At 44.6% G+C, this 14318-nt stretch overlaps 1 protein-coding gene across 4 annotated transcripts in view; it reads left to right on the forward strand.

Moving 5' to 3' along the window:
* LPIN2 (lipin 2) overlaps window positions 1-14318 on the forward strand; it is an 819298-nt gene that overhangs the window by 672531 nt on the left and 132449 nt on the right. For all 4 annotated transcript variants that reach the window (XM_069620856.1, XM_069620855.1, XM_069620857.1 and 1 more), the window contains one exon: window positions 2722-2836. In XM_069620856.1, the coding sequence (XP_069476957.1) occupies window positions 2722-2836 (115 nt within the window). The remainder of the gene's footprint in view (window positions 1-2721; window positions 2837-14318) is intronic.

Raw genomic sequence — 14318 nt, forward strand, 5'->3', positions numbered from 1 at the left:
GGCGTCTTGACATAGGCCTCAAGCGTGGGCTGTTTGCTTTTGGGTCTGACAGTTTTGCTAGACCTCATGCAATGCTATTTAGGTGTGGGCCGGCAGCGCCCCCCCCCTCGCGCAAAGGTCTGTGCGGCGCCAGGTCACTCTAGGCGTATCCGGGGCCGTGTTGACTGTGTTCAGATGTGTCCTTATCATTCATTCCACACCTGGAATGGGTTGGGTCCTCCCACGTACCTGCGCCCCCGCTGTGTTGCTCCCCCGGCCTCCACTATGGTTCTTTCAATCTCCCTCCAGTGCTCCGTGAGCCCCAAGGTTGTCTGGCCTGGGGTCTTGCCTCAGGTGTTTTCCTCACGCCCCTTGGTCAATGAGGCCACCCGATGCTGGCTGTGGGCCAGCAAATGCCCCGAGGTCATCCGCCTTCACTGTCTGACTCCAGCGGCTCGCAGTGAGGTCCCATCGGGCCCAGCCCCTATTCGCCCTCCACGGCGTATTCCTGTGCTCAGATTGGCCCGCTTAATGCCTCAGTGCCCCAGCTTGGGTGCAGCCCCATTTCGCCTTGTCACCGTTCACACATTATCCATACCGCTTTGTTACTTGTACAGCAACCAACGTTATAAAAAGCAGCATCCGCCGTATGTGTTGCCGCCTTTCACATATTATCCATTTCGCTTTGTTATTTATGAAGCAACCATCGTTATGGATGGAAAGCAGCATGCACTGTTCGGCACTACTCAATGTCTCTGGCGCCGTTGCTACAGTGTCGCACACTGTTCCAGCAACCCTTCCGGTTTGTGATTACTGCCCGCCGCACCCTCCGAGCCCAGCGCTCGTATCTGAATGTTCGTTGCCACAATGCATCCTCTCCAGCAACCACAGAATGCAGGCTTTGACTGCCGCCTATGCGATCCGGTAGCACAGCGATATTCTACGTATGCGCGGTACTGCCTGTTGTTGCTCTCTTCAGTTAATATCAGTTTTTGGTTCAGGGAGTCAGTTGGGCAATAAACCACATCAACCTTCTTCCTCCACTCTGCCTCGTGCCGAGCGTCACTTCCCAGAGTATGATTATTCGGCAACGAGCTGACACTGCATGTTGGGACCGCGGCTGTGTTTTCTGTTAACTGTACGTCGCGCAGCTTTGTTTCTCCTCACCGCGGACCTACAGATGCGTCCTCTCGTAGGGCTCCTTTGTTCTCTTCACTCGTCTGCCATTTTAGATCCGGACATCGCACTTCCCCGCCATCCTAATTATGCCCAGGACTATAGCACCAGCACTTCCCGTGGTTTCCTGACGGTCTTCAAAGAGGCCCCATACGTTCATGTGCATGCACATGTGTTTTCTTCCACAGCAGGCATCTGCATGTGCACCTTCGTGACGGATTAATGCAGGATCATCCGGAGCTCCTCTGGGAACACGTCTCTCTACATGGCTCTGCAGCCACGCCCCCCGTTGCATTTATTTGTGGTTCTAAGGTTAGGGTGTTGTCCATCAGGATTCCCAGATTTTTTACTACCTTAGATGGTGATGGTGCGGTTCCCACTTCCGTTGGCCACAGGATGGCGATTTGGTTCTCTTGGCCATTGGATATGATCACGATTTCTGTTTTTCCTGGGTTGATTTTTAGGTTGTTAACATTCATCCAGTTGAAGACTTCTTTTAGGCAGTCGATTAGGGTTGAATGATCGGGTTGGGTGGCTTTGATTTTGTAGATGATTTGAGTATCATCTGCGTAATTGTAGCATGTAATGTTGTATTTTTTGAAAATTCTGATAACTGGTGTCTGGTAGATGTTGAAGTAGAGTGGTGCTAGTGAGGATCCTTGTGGCACCCCACAGTCGTTAACTCGTGGGATGGATTTGAAGGGTTTAATCCATACTGTTTCTGTTCTGTCTGCTAGGAATGATTTAGTCCAGCGTAGTACTGTGTCTGTTATGCCTATGTCTTCTAGTCTTTTGGTTAGGGTGTCATGGCTAACTGTGGCAAAGGCTGCGGAGAGGTCGAGCAGAATAAGGGCTGAGGTTGTGTTTGAGTCTGCATTAGTGTTTAGGTCGTCCCAGATGGATAGTAGTGCTGTTTCCGTTCCTCTTGCGGGTCTGAAACCGACTTGAGCTTGGTCTAGCAGGTGTTGTTTTTCTACGTGTTCTTGGGTTCGTTTGTATAAGTAGGATTCCAGTAGTTTTGCCGGGTAGGGGATGTTTGAGATCGGTCTGTAGTTGGAGAGGTCTTCCACGTCGCCACTTGTGTTTTTTAGAATTGGTTTAATATATGCTGATTTGAAGGTCCTCGGTACAGTTCCTGTTGCTAGTGATAGATTTAGAAGGTTTCTGTAATATTCTGCTGCTGAGATTACAGCTCAGTTAATGTATCGTCTCGCTTAAAGCAAACAACATTTAAATGTGTTTTGGTTTTGTATCTCGACATATATGTCTAATTTGTGGATAGTTAAAGCTTGACTGTTGTGCCGCCCTTGTATGACATGCTTTGCTTGAATCAGTATGTCGAAACAACCCCAATAATTGTCAGCAATAGTCACAGAATCACATTCACAAAATCACATTAATTGATGGTAGGTGAAAGCAATAGCCATTGATATCACCTTCTTTGGGTATCGTCAGAGTCTAAATTAATTTGCAAATTGTGGTAGTGTGTAATGGCTGTTCATTTGCTGTTACCTTGCTTTACAATACCTCATCGATTATCTGTATTTCTTTCCTCATCTGTTTCAGGGAAGTGATCGAGAAGAAACCAGAGAAGTTTAAGATTGAGTGCTTAAATGATATAAAGAATTTATTTTTGCCATCCAATCAACCTTTTTATGCTGCCTTCGGAAACCGTCCAAATGTAAGTCTGCTATGACATAATTGATTAGATCTGTGTATTTCAGTAAATCAGTACGTGCAGGTCCTTCTTTATACAGTTGTTCTACTGGGAGCAGCTCAGCCTTAATGGCCGGAGGTTTGTATTGATGGACCGCATGGTCTTATTGATTCCTAGGAGAGACTACCTCTTTCATTTTCCTCACATGTCAAAAGATTGTTTACCAAGACAATGTACACCTTTGTGAGCATTACTTTGATGAATGTACCGGACATTGCCACCTTAAACTGTTTGATCATGTTCCCATCTGAAATGCTTTTCCAATTTATTTTAAGAACGAGGTGTCTAAACAGTTCTGTTAAAAAATAGACTGATTGAAAAGCACTTCTGTCACACCCACTGTACTTTTGATGCAAGTTCCCAGCATCCATACCAGATAGTCCTTGCACTTCTTGGGCTTTTTCCACCTTTCCACCTTTCCTCATCCCTTACATGTTTCAGAATCAGAAACTCAATGTTGGCATTCCTCTGCTGGAACATGGGGTTTGGTGCAGCAGAAAACCTTGTAGGCCTCTATTATTGATTTGAAGATTGTGCTGTTAGTGTTTTGGGGTGTTTTTGTGTAACCCACGACTGCCACACAATAGAAGCTCCACCGATAACAAGACCCCTCCTTCCAGTGCTCTTTTGCCCCCTCCTTGTTTTTCTATGGCATGAGAGGGAACGTCAGTAGCCCTTTTTTGGTGTTTTCATGTGGATTACCACGCTAGAGTTCAGGCTTGGTTGTGATCTTGTTGGACAGCCTTTTAAAAATTGACTATCTGCTGGCCCGAGGTGTCACAACAACCTGAATTTGTTACCCCTACCAACTTGCTGTTGCAACCTAAGTTTTGCTTGTGTGCAAAGGTATGTTGCAAGTGGAACATAAGTCTTCCATGTCAAGAACCTCTCTGGGGCTTGTGCTGAGACCTGTACAGAGTTTTCTTTGAAGAAGCCTAAGCCTAGTACAGCCGAGACACTTTTGTGGGGGGGATCCAAAGGCATACACAGAGATTTGGGAGATTGTGGAGCTCCAGAGTCTATAGCTCTATGAGCAATGTGAGACACTGTAGTACTGATAATGTTGAGTTTGGTACCGGGGCACCAGATTGGCTAACTTCACTTCCTTCTATGTCCTCCCTTTTCTAGGACCATTTGCAATGTCAACTGCTGAACTGCTTTGTCTGCCAAGAGGGCACAAGATTCAGTAGGTTCTTCCAAGGAGACCAACTCTGACATCTTGCCTTTCTATGAAATCGAAAATTGTACCCATGTGGTAGCCCTGATGCAAAACACATGTATCAGATTATAACACATTGAATACCGCTTTTTGTCCATCAAGCTCAAACTTTAGTGATATCTGGCAAGGACTTAATCAATGGCTTATTTATGCACATTGTGAAAATGAAAAAAGCCTCTTGTTAAGATGGATTCCCAAAATCAAACCTGTGGGTGAATTTTGGGAGGCCACCATATTATGGTGAACAGGGAGGCACGGAGGACTAGCCACGTGGTTGCAGGGGTGGCAAGGCATAGTTTCAGGGGGGCTGTTAGTGGTCTGGGGCTATAAGGAGTCCACAAAGAACACCAATAATTCAAGTTAGACAAGTAAGCACAAAAATATACAGTTATTTATTAGGTCTTTAAAATATACACCAATCAAGTAAAACCTCTAGTCAAATATTGTCACACACGTGCTATAAAACGGATATATACATTCACCCTTAGGAGAAGAAAGAAAACGTATACTTCAATAACTTCTTTTAGCCTCTTCCTTCCCCACTCTGTGCTTCGCTCTTGCTAATTGCCCACTCTGGGCTCCTCTGTTCTTTCTCCACTCTGGGGCTTTTTGGCTCTTCCCCCACCCCGGGCATTCTCTCTTTTTTTTCTCTCTCCACTCTGCACCTTCTCTGTTCTTTCCTTACTTTGGGGGTTTCTCTGTTTCCCTCCCCACTCTGTGGCTTCTCTGCTTCTTTTCCACAAATGGGGTTTCCTTTGGTTTCGCTCCCAACTCTGGGGCTTTGGTGTTTCTTCACCATGCTGCAGCTTCTTTCTGTTTCCTGATTGGTTCCTCACCTGACATGACTCCAGGAGGCTGGTATTCCGACCTTCTACTGTCTTCCCTAAAGAGGATGAAATGAAGTTAGTCAGAAGCGAGCCAGCTATTGTTAAAGGGTTCTCGTACAACTTAGTCCTGCATACCCAATAAAGATATTAGTGTCTGGGGTGAGGAATGATAATTTAAGTCTGTCTGGGGTTTCCCTGTCCCCTAAGGGCTGGGGTCGCACCTGCAGAGGGATCCTGCTTACCCTACCCTGTTTGCTCCCCACTCCCTTCTTCTCTGCTTAGCTCCCTGTTTTCTTCCCCAATGATTGTAAAATGCTCTGTTGCTTCCCGAAGCTAGGCCTGTGCTCAATAAATACCCTAATAACACCATGTTCCTTGGGGGTGTTAGGCGTAGCAGGCTCACCTCCCTAGTCCCACAGGGGGTGGCTCCCCCTTGGGGAGAGATGCCAACTCCCTGGATTCATCAGAATACCTTCCAGCTGAACACCCAAACAGAGAAAAGATGAAAATTTCAGAGATGCAAGTGACCTCTGGAAACCTCTAGGATGCGAAGAAGACTAATTGCAACGGCAGTCACCACCATCAGGTGGCGACAGACGATCTTCCAGGGATGAACAAAGGAGAAGGTCCTGCATGGTTTCCGTTGATGCAAGAAGGCTGAACATGCAGGAGCTGGCATCTTTTTTTACAAGTTGAAGATCGTCCAAGCTCCAAGGATGCACTCGGAGCAGCAATGGCTGCAGTGAGGTAGCCCAGGAGAGATCTGTCGAGTCCACACATTGGTCCAGGAACACTTCCAAAGGCTCAGAAGGCACAGATCCTCCAGTAGTGGTCAAGACTAGTTGTTCCCACCAGTTCAGGGTTTGAAGCAGCGACAAGGGTCTTCTTGAGCAGGGCTTCACTGCGATTTCACTGGAGTTGGCGCTGTTCACCGGAAGGGGATTGTCCTCGAGTCATCAACTTACTGCTCTTCTTCATATAGGATTTGGCTCCAACAGTGATCTGTCGAATGGATGCATGTGCCCTCCTTTTATCCAAGATTTAGGCTAGGAGCCCAAGCCCAGCAATGGTAAGGATCTGCACCATTCAAACTTACAGCCACTTGCCACATTATCTGCCCAGCAACAGACACTAGGGCCACACTGTCCCAGTGTTAGGGGAGTTTTCCTAATGTCCTCCTGGCAGTAAGACTCTAGTAAGCTATCCCAGTGGTTTGTAGATACCCAACTCTTAGTATCAGTCTGTACTAGCTCAGGACCTTGGTAATGTGGCAGAGCAGTCCGGCTTATCTCGAGAGGAAGATGTGAGCTGTAGGTAAGTACACTGAATCTTAGCTAGACAGGGACCACAAAGAAGCACTTGAACATATATTTATATACAAGCAAATATTTATTATATTTACACCAGAATCACTTTAACTACTTCACACATTTACGATAGTACACTTAGGAATACTAGATAATCCACTTCAAAGGGCACTTTCACTTTTGTCTTTGTTGTTACATTTGTAGCAAAGTTAGAAAGGGAAAAGACAATGTTATCATTATCGGTTATTGCACTCATGCGGTTTTTAACAGGTCATACGGTAATGCATTTACCCTGCAAACATATATATAAAAGTCACTTAAAGGGAGGAAAATAAGTGGTTAGTGCAACATGAGCTTAGTTAAGGTTTCTAGAGATGGCTTCTTCGCCTAGCAATTCTTTTAAATCCAAAAACGCAAACCCTAGCTAGAGGCAGTTCGTAGAGGGCTTGAAGTCTTGACAAACAGCGAATTGTGAAGAGTTCCTGAAGATTTCTTTGTGCATAAAGTTACTGAAACCGCAAGATAGCAACTAACAAAGGAGACCTAAAATGCACTGGAGAAGGGGACACAATCAGCGGCTTGGGTCAGAGGTAAGAGGCGGTTGCCCTGGACACCTCTACGTGCACTCCAATGCTCTGGGGCAACTTCTTGGAAATAGGTAAGCAATACCTTTTTCCCCACAGTACCTTTGGTTTGAAGAATTGTTCATGTTGGCTTCTCCGCAATGTGGCAGCTCGGGACCCAACTTCTGGATTCCTTGGTCTGGTGATGAAAGGCAGGACAATGGACGTTGTCTCTCAGCAGCAGTCTCGCGGAAGGACCTGTAGCATGACTTTCAGCAACTTCTTGGTTCACTCTGCTATTTTGGCGCTTTTTCTTCAGCACCAACAAAGGACACAGATCGCCTGGTCAGTCTTCTTCACTTCCTGCAGTCCCACACTCTGGTGAGGGGGTCTGGGTGAGTTGGATATGATCTTTGGAGTGTCCTTACTGGTTCAGCAAAGATTTGGACGGATTCGGCCTTTCCACGATGATGCATTTGAAATGGGTAGCAGTTCTCCTGGTATTGGGGTTCCGCAGCTCTGGAAGCACCTAGGACATCGGAAGATGGCTCAATTCAAAGTTTGTCTTGGGAATGGTTGTCCCCACCAGCCAAAGGGAAGAAGTCGTCCTTATCGGAGCTCCTCTGTAGCATAGAAAACGGGGTCAGGACAGCAGTGGTCGCTTCAGTGTTGCAAAGGGTCTGCAGGCGGATCTGTTAGTCTTCTTCTTTGGTTACTTCCGTTTCCTGTGGTCGACTTGCTTTACACTCCAGAGACCTCACCTTTTATACAGTTCCAGCACACACTCCTCTGTAATCTCTCTCAGAATTTTAAAGAAATGGGTGTTTGGCTGTCCAGTCAGGACAGCCAGACCCCCTGTGTGGGCTGGACCTATTCAGGCCCTCTGGCAGACGAAGGACAGGGGGGGTGAAAGACTGTCCCTACTTCCTGCCTGCCCAGACACACTGGAGCCTATGCAGGGATACCTACTGGTTCCCGCCAAAGGCAAAACACACACACACACACACCTCCCCCTGCCAGAATGGTTGAAGAAGAGCTAACAAAGAACAAGCATGCTAGTAATGGCGGAATAATAAACAAGGCCCCAAGTTGGTACTTAAGTGCCCCTATTGTGCACTACCGGGGGTATGGACATAGCCTGCGGTACAACAAATGCACAATAGTTGGCAGAACACGGCCATCAGCCATAACTAGGTGATTGTCTACGTGGCTAAAAAGTCACAGGAGCAGAGAGAAAGGGGATACTAGGTATCCCTTTGGAATTCCACTGAAGATGGTGTTTGCCAATCTCTCATACTATAGAATTTTGGGAAAGATACTAAGTATCTCTCTATCTTTAAGAACTGTAGTTTCTTGAGGATATAGAAAAAGAATCTTAAAAGGAGGACCCTAGATGTCCTCAGCAACACTGCCGATAAGGAGCTGTGTGCTGCAGAAGTAAAACACAGATGCCTTTAATAACTATGGAGCAGACGGACTCCATAGTACAGGTGAATACAAAGAATAGAGTTCCAAAAGACAGAGCCCACAAGAATGAATGAGTGGAAAAAGGCTCCACTCCTTCAGGGTTGAAAGAAAAAGGTCCAGAAATCCAGCAAAAAGTGCTGAGCATCTCACTAGGAGAGGGGATGAAGCAACAAAATGATACATCTCCCTAACACCCATCGCCCACATCCAGGCTCACACACAAACTGCCTCCAGAAAGGGCATGTCTTGATCTGAGAAGGCAGGAAGAAGGACAAAGAACAATATGGGCCAACGACATGCCAAAATCTTGTGACACGGCCATCTTATGGTGGTAGCCATAGTTGTTAGCCTTTTGTATTAAATGCAAAAATGCAAAGTCAAAAGTATAAAACACAGTAGAAAAACATCCCCGGCACCAGCTCATCCTAGGTACATTGTAAAAGTAACAAAAAAGCCATTACAGAAAACGTTATAAGGATCCAAATGATCATAACTGCACGTCACTTTAGGGTGCAATTGTGACAAATTCCCAAAGAGATACAGTCTATCAGTACTGATAGTCTTATGGACTGTTGAGTTTCCCCATTTCAATGAGCAAAAAGACATGAGAAGTAAAGCATGAGTCTTTACTTCCAAAAAGTCAGGTCAGGATTCAAAGCAAAAAAGAAAGGGTGGCTCATTGAGGTCTACGGTGGGAAAGCAGCAACAAGATCCTATTTCCTGACACCCCTCTCCTTAGTCCTCGTTAACTAGACCAGGCATTATGCCCTGCGAATAACACCCACCCTGATGCCATCGCAGATTGACATCATCCCACCACATGCCTGCCACACAAACTCCATCCCCCACTACACCTTCCTCTTTGGTGGGTGAAGAATCCCCCAAATTATTCATGTGCATAATCTTTCCCAGATTGAGATCTTGGTCAAATTGGAACGGTCCAGAGCATATGTATTCCACAACCATATGGCCATGACCTGACGTGGTCATTTTAAATGGATTTTGAAACTTTGTTGATTTAAAGGTGAACTTGCGAGACAGTTTAAAAGTGATATCGGTTGCCAAAATCGTGACCACCCTTTGACTGGTTGCCAGTGATGGACCTCACGGATGCAAATAACCACATAAAGGTGCGACTATGTCGTCTAAAACCAGCGACTCCGGCTTCTAGTACAGTGTGCCCTTTAGCCTCTGCTTGACTTCTGAAGTCTTTACAAAGATCACGGTTGTAATTCTGATGAGCTTTCATAATGTGTCATTGGCTTACATTTCACATCATTAGTGAATGTGGGGCACCCCACGTTTGTTTCTTTCTTTAAGATAATGGAGTGAAGTGGCCTGGCTTACAGGCACAACCTTCTTGCTTTAAGCACCCTTTGCATTGCAGCATTTGGCTTTGAGTAATGCTGAAAAGCACAATTTGCTGTAGTCTATGTACACCTATTCTAAATAGCAACCCACTAATGTGCATGGCAGCCCCCCTTTGCCACTGCTCCCCAGTTTAATTCAGGACAGAAGTTGTGAGTGCAACTTCTTTAACAAGGTCAGTTGCAGGCCTCTGAAGATTCTCGCTCTCTACTCCCGCTGTGGGTATTTATTGAAAGGCTGTAAACCTCAAATGGTACTGGTGGTTTTTCCCAGTGCCAACCTTGTGCCTAGTTCTGTCCAAAGCACTGTAGGCCTCATTACTAGTTGGGCAGTAAGTTGTAAAATTCGCAGTAACTGAGTTACCGCCAATTTTACCACTCCGCTAAATTATGAGGTTGCGTTTTGAGTGGAGGATTTACCACCAGCAAAACCCTGGAGATAAATCTTCCCACTCAACGCTGAAAAATTTGCAGAATTACCGCGGTGGTAATTCTGCCGCAATCATTCTGCAAAAAAAGCCCCATTTGGTCTAATAGACCCAAAATAAATGGGGAATTACACAGCTACGACCACTTGTAATCAGGTGGAAATTGCGCCTGACCAAGTTGCGGTAACGGTAATTAGTTTTCGGCGGATTTATCGGCGAATGACCGCCTAACTCGTAATGAGGGCCTATGTACTGTAACTGACTGAGTAGATGAGTGAGAAATAAGCCACTTCTTTTGCTGGAAAAACGTGTAGGATTCAAGATGGTGTTCATTCTGAGAATGCTGCAGCTGTTGGAAGCATATGTAAAATAAACATTCCACACAAAAATACTCAGACTTTTACTCTGAATAGTTCTTTGTAGCAAACACATGGTCGCAAACATGTGGTAGACTAATTGGAAGTTTTGCAATACCGGAGAGATAGGATTGGTCCTTTTGGTGATGGGCACCACAGCTGCCTTCTCTGCCTGCTGTAATCAATTTGTAAGCAGAGTTGTCATCCTTTCCCAGTTGTGTTTTCATAGTCAAGGTGGGATTTAAATTTTGTTGCTCATGTTTGACCCCAATGCTGAAAGGTCACGGGTAAACGGTCTCCACTTAGAGAAAACCAACCTGAACTTCATACGTTTGAATCCCCGACAGGGCCGACGCAACCCTTTTTGCTGCTTATTTGTTTAATGAGAAGGCCAAGGGTTTCATGTGTATCCATTGAAATATGGGCCAAGACTGATGACCCTTTTTTAAGATGCTCCTTTCTTTAATGCCTGTAAAACGGCATCTCAATGTCCTCCAAACAGAAGGCGGTCTCCAAAAAACGGAATGTCCCATGCAGCCTGTGCGGGAGTAAAGAAGAAACCCACGCTACTGTGGGATGTCGAGAGCATATAGTGGCTGCATAAAAGTTGAAACTGTGCGACATCCTAGTTTTGTGGCAGCTGATAGATGGTAAACCAAACACTAATGGTGTTTGCAGCGCCTGCCATGCGTAGCTCCACACAATGAAAAAAGGTTGTCAATCCCCATAACTCGTTGACACCAGAGGAAATAAACCAAAGCATTGGCAATAGTGTTGGCCTTTCCTGTTGTTTGCATGTATAGGCACCAGGGTGCAAGTAGGAGAGTGCAACATTTTAAAGGAGGGTGCCATAAGGGATGCAGAATGAGAAGGGGAATAGAGCAAGGGAGGAAGCCATTGATAGAGGGTGCTGATGATGAGCAATAGGAAATATGGGCGAGAAAGGGTGGGAGAGTAAGAAAAAGGGAGTGTGAGAGGAAGGATGAGAGAAAACGTAATGGCTGAGAGCAAAGGTGGGAGTTGGAGAAGAAAGTGGATGAAAACGGATGAGGGCAACATTGGGTGCCGAACTCGGTCACAACATTACATATTGTGACGATGTGAGACCATTTTGGTGTCATTTACACTTGTTTTTAAAGTAACGTTGCTTGCGATGAAAGGATGATGGAGGAAACAAAAACACTGCGTTCTAAGGCATTACAGAAGGATGTTGCTATTTCTTCGGACTGGAATTTTACATGATATATTAACATAAACTAGGAAGTGAATCAGAATCACTTACAGAGCTGCAGATAAGACGGCGCAATTAAATGATTTGCCCAGGATCACACACTAGTTGTACCAGGCAGACAGTGTTGCGATGGCACGTATTTATGAAGGCCAGACCACCCCTGTGCATTTTTAGATGTTCTCCATTAGGCCATGCCCATCAAGTCTTAGACAATGCCATCAGGCATGCCACGCCCCCAAACGAGCCCCTCCCCCTCAATTTCTTACCCCACTTAAAGGACTGATAAAACGTCTAATTAACCTCATTTCACTTAGCTGACCGAATTGCTTACTCATTGGTTTACTAATAGCGGACTGTTCTGAAAGGATTTTAGAAAATGTTGAGGTGTTACCAGTGCCCTTTTGCAAGCATCTTCTGTGGAACATTGTAACCCCTCAACATTGCAACATTTTCCTTTCATCGTTTTTTTTCATATATGCAGTACCTTTTCAATAACCCGTATTACAAAAACTTTGCACCGGTGTAGAGCAATTTAGCGTATACTTTGCTATTCGTGGTAATCTATTTTGATGGACTTTCTTGTTTTCCTGAATTAATTTAAATCTGTTTGTTTGGAGTTAAGAGAAGAAAAATAGGGGTGAGAAGGGTAGGGGGGTGGCTTGAAAGTGGGTATGGAGATATGGGGGAAACCCTACATTAAAAAAGAAAACACAGTAAGCCACAAAGTATTTCACTCAAATGCTGCTCCAATGAAAATAGGTTTTAGAGCAATTTCTTTGTATTTCAAGGGCCTTTTTAACCTGATACAAATACCAGTGTAAAATCACACTGCAATGCTGCAAAGTTTCAGAGTCTTTTATGCAGGTAAATATGTTTTGAAGTCAACTTTGAAGCAGATGTGGTGATGTAATAATAATGCTGGGGCTAGTATTTGGTTCAGGGTAGGCTATAACAATGCTGCTTTTTCTGGCAACGCGGCATGCTGCATTTTACATGCAGCCTGTTTGAGCCATTAGCAGCCATTTGGCCATGCACTTTATTTTATAGATAATGAAAAGTTGAGTAAGACCGATTGTCTGTGCGCTCTAGTCCTAAAAGTAGAAGGATGGGCATGCTGTGCAGCTAGTACAATGAGGCTCTTAGCCTCACAAAATATACAGACTATAATGCGCAAGTGCTAGTTAATCGCGCTCGCCCTAACAAGTTATAGTAAGTAGAGTTATCCAGTAATCTTTTTTCAAATTGATGCTTTAATAAGCACACTGATATATACATAATACAGCCAGCACGTGTTTCGACTTTGTCTTTTTCAAGGCGGTTCGATGATGCAGTATTAACATTTTTGTGAATAGTAACATTTACAACACATTGCATAACAAGTCATTGGTAAAAACAGCTAGGTATGCAAAAATCCTCATAGATATACATACCAAAATAAGTGGGTATGGCATATTAACTGAAGGAAAGAGAAGAGGTAATCCAGATAATCAGTGGTTGACAACAAAAAGTCACAAAATTGACCATTATTTGACAACTAAATCAAAGTTGTATCTCAAATTAGAAGCATAACAATAGTACTATTAGATGCAAACTAGAAGCAAATAATTGGTTATATAAACAATTAGCCTTTTTCGTTAATATGTCAGCAAAATAAGGCACCCCCCAAAATACTCTCATCGAGTACGCTAATATAGCTGCTGTTCCTGTGAACAGTGAGTCTGTCAAAGAGAATGAATATGGTTGCATATAAGTGAGCACGCCAGTGATTTATCATAGCATGCAGGTGTGTCCAATTTGGTAAACCAATATTGGATACTGTGCGTATATCGTAGGGCATAGAGTTGCCACTCACCATTGGTCACTAAGTGGATGTCCCAATGGGATAGAACAGAGGGTATGCTCCTAATTACTTCCAGTCGGTGAGGAGCATGGTTATTGGGCATTGCATTATTATGCAATGGTTATTATGTAAAGGGCACCTACCCTTATACCTTGGCGATTTCTTCCGACTATGATGGCAATCTAATTTGAATGTTTTAACAAGTGATCGTTCTGCCAAAAAAGAAATATTGTTTTTAAGTTATATTGTGTATAAACACAAGCCCATTGCTGGTAGTTAAAAACATCGACCATCTATACAGATGTGGGTATAGACCCACAAGGAGCTATCCACCCCCCTTGTGTGCTGTTATTTCAATATGCAAAACTGGTAGGATCATGAATCAAAAACATACATAGTCCTGCAACGAATACCGACTCCAAATGTTGGCATCCAGGTAATACGCTTAATAGAAGGCATGTGAAAATCTATGGTCCTTAAAACGACAAGACACGATATATGATAAGCTAGCATCTCTATTTGGGCTTCTGGTATGCGGTTGCTCTAAACAGTTAGAGCATAGATTTAGCAGTTGGGAAACGCAGGTTCAGAGAACGCGTCGTTATGTAAAGGCTGTGCAAAGAATTGGCATTTAAATCGGAATATTAAACATGGGGTGTTCCATACCTTAATAGGTTGGGGTTCCCAGTTATGGGAACCCTCAAACAGGATCTGCTTGTGTGTGGCAAACGCCCACCATCTTGATGCTCTTGTAAGCATCAATGATGAGCGGCCGACATCACACGCATAACGTGCGTGACGTCATACGTGACCAATCATGTAGTAGGTGTGTCGTCACAAG

This window comes from Ambystoma mexicanum, chromosome 5q, assembly GCF_040938575.1.
Source record: "Ambystoma mexicanum isolate Mex_15411 chromosome 5q, UKY_AmexF1_1, whole genome shotgun sequence".
In the NCBI taxonomy this organism is placed as follows: domain Eukaryota; kingdom Metazoa; phylum Chordata; class Amphibia; order Caudata; family Ambystomatidae; genus Ambystoma; species Ambystoma mexicanum.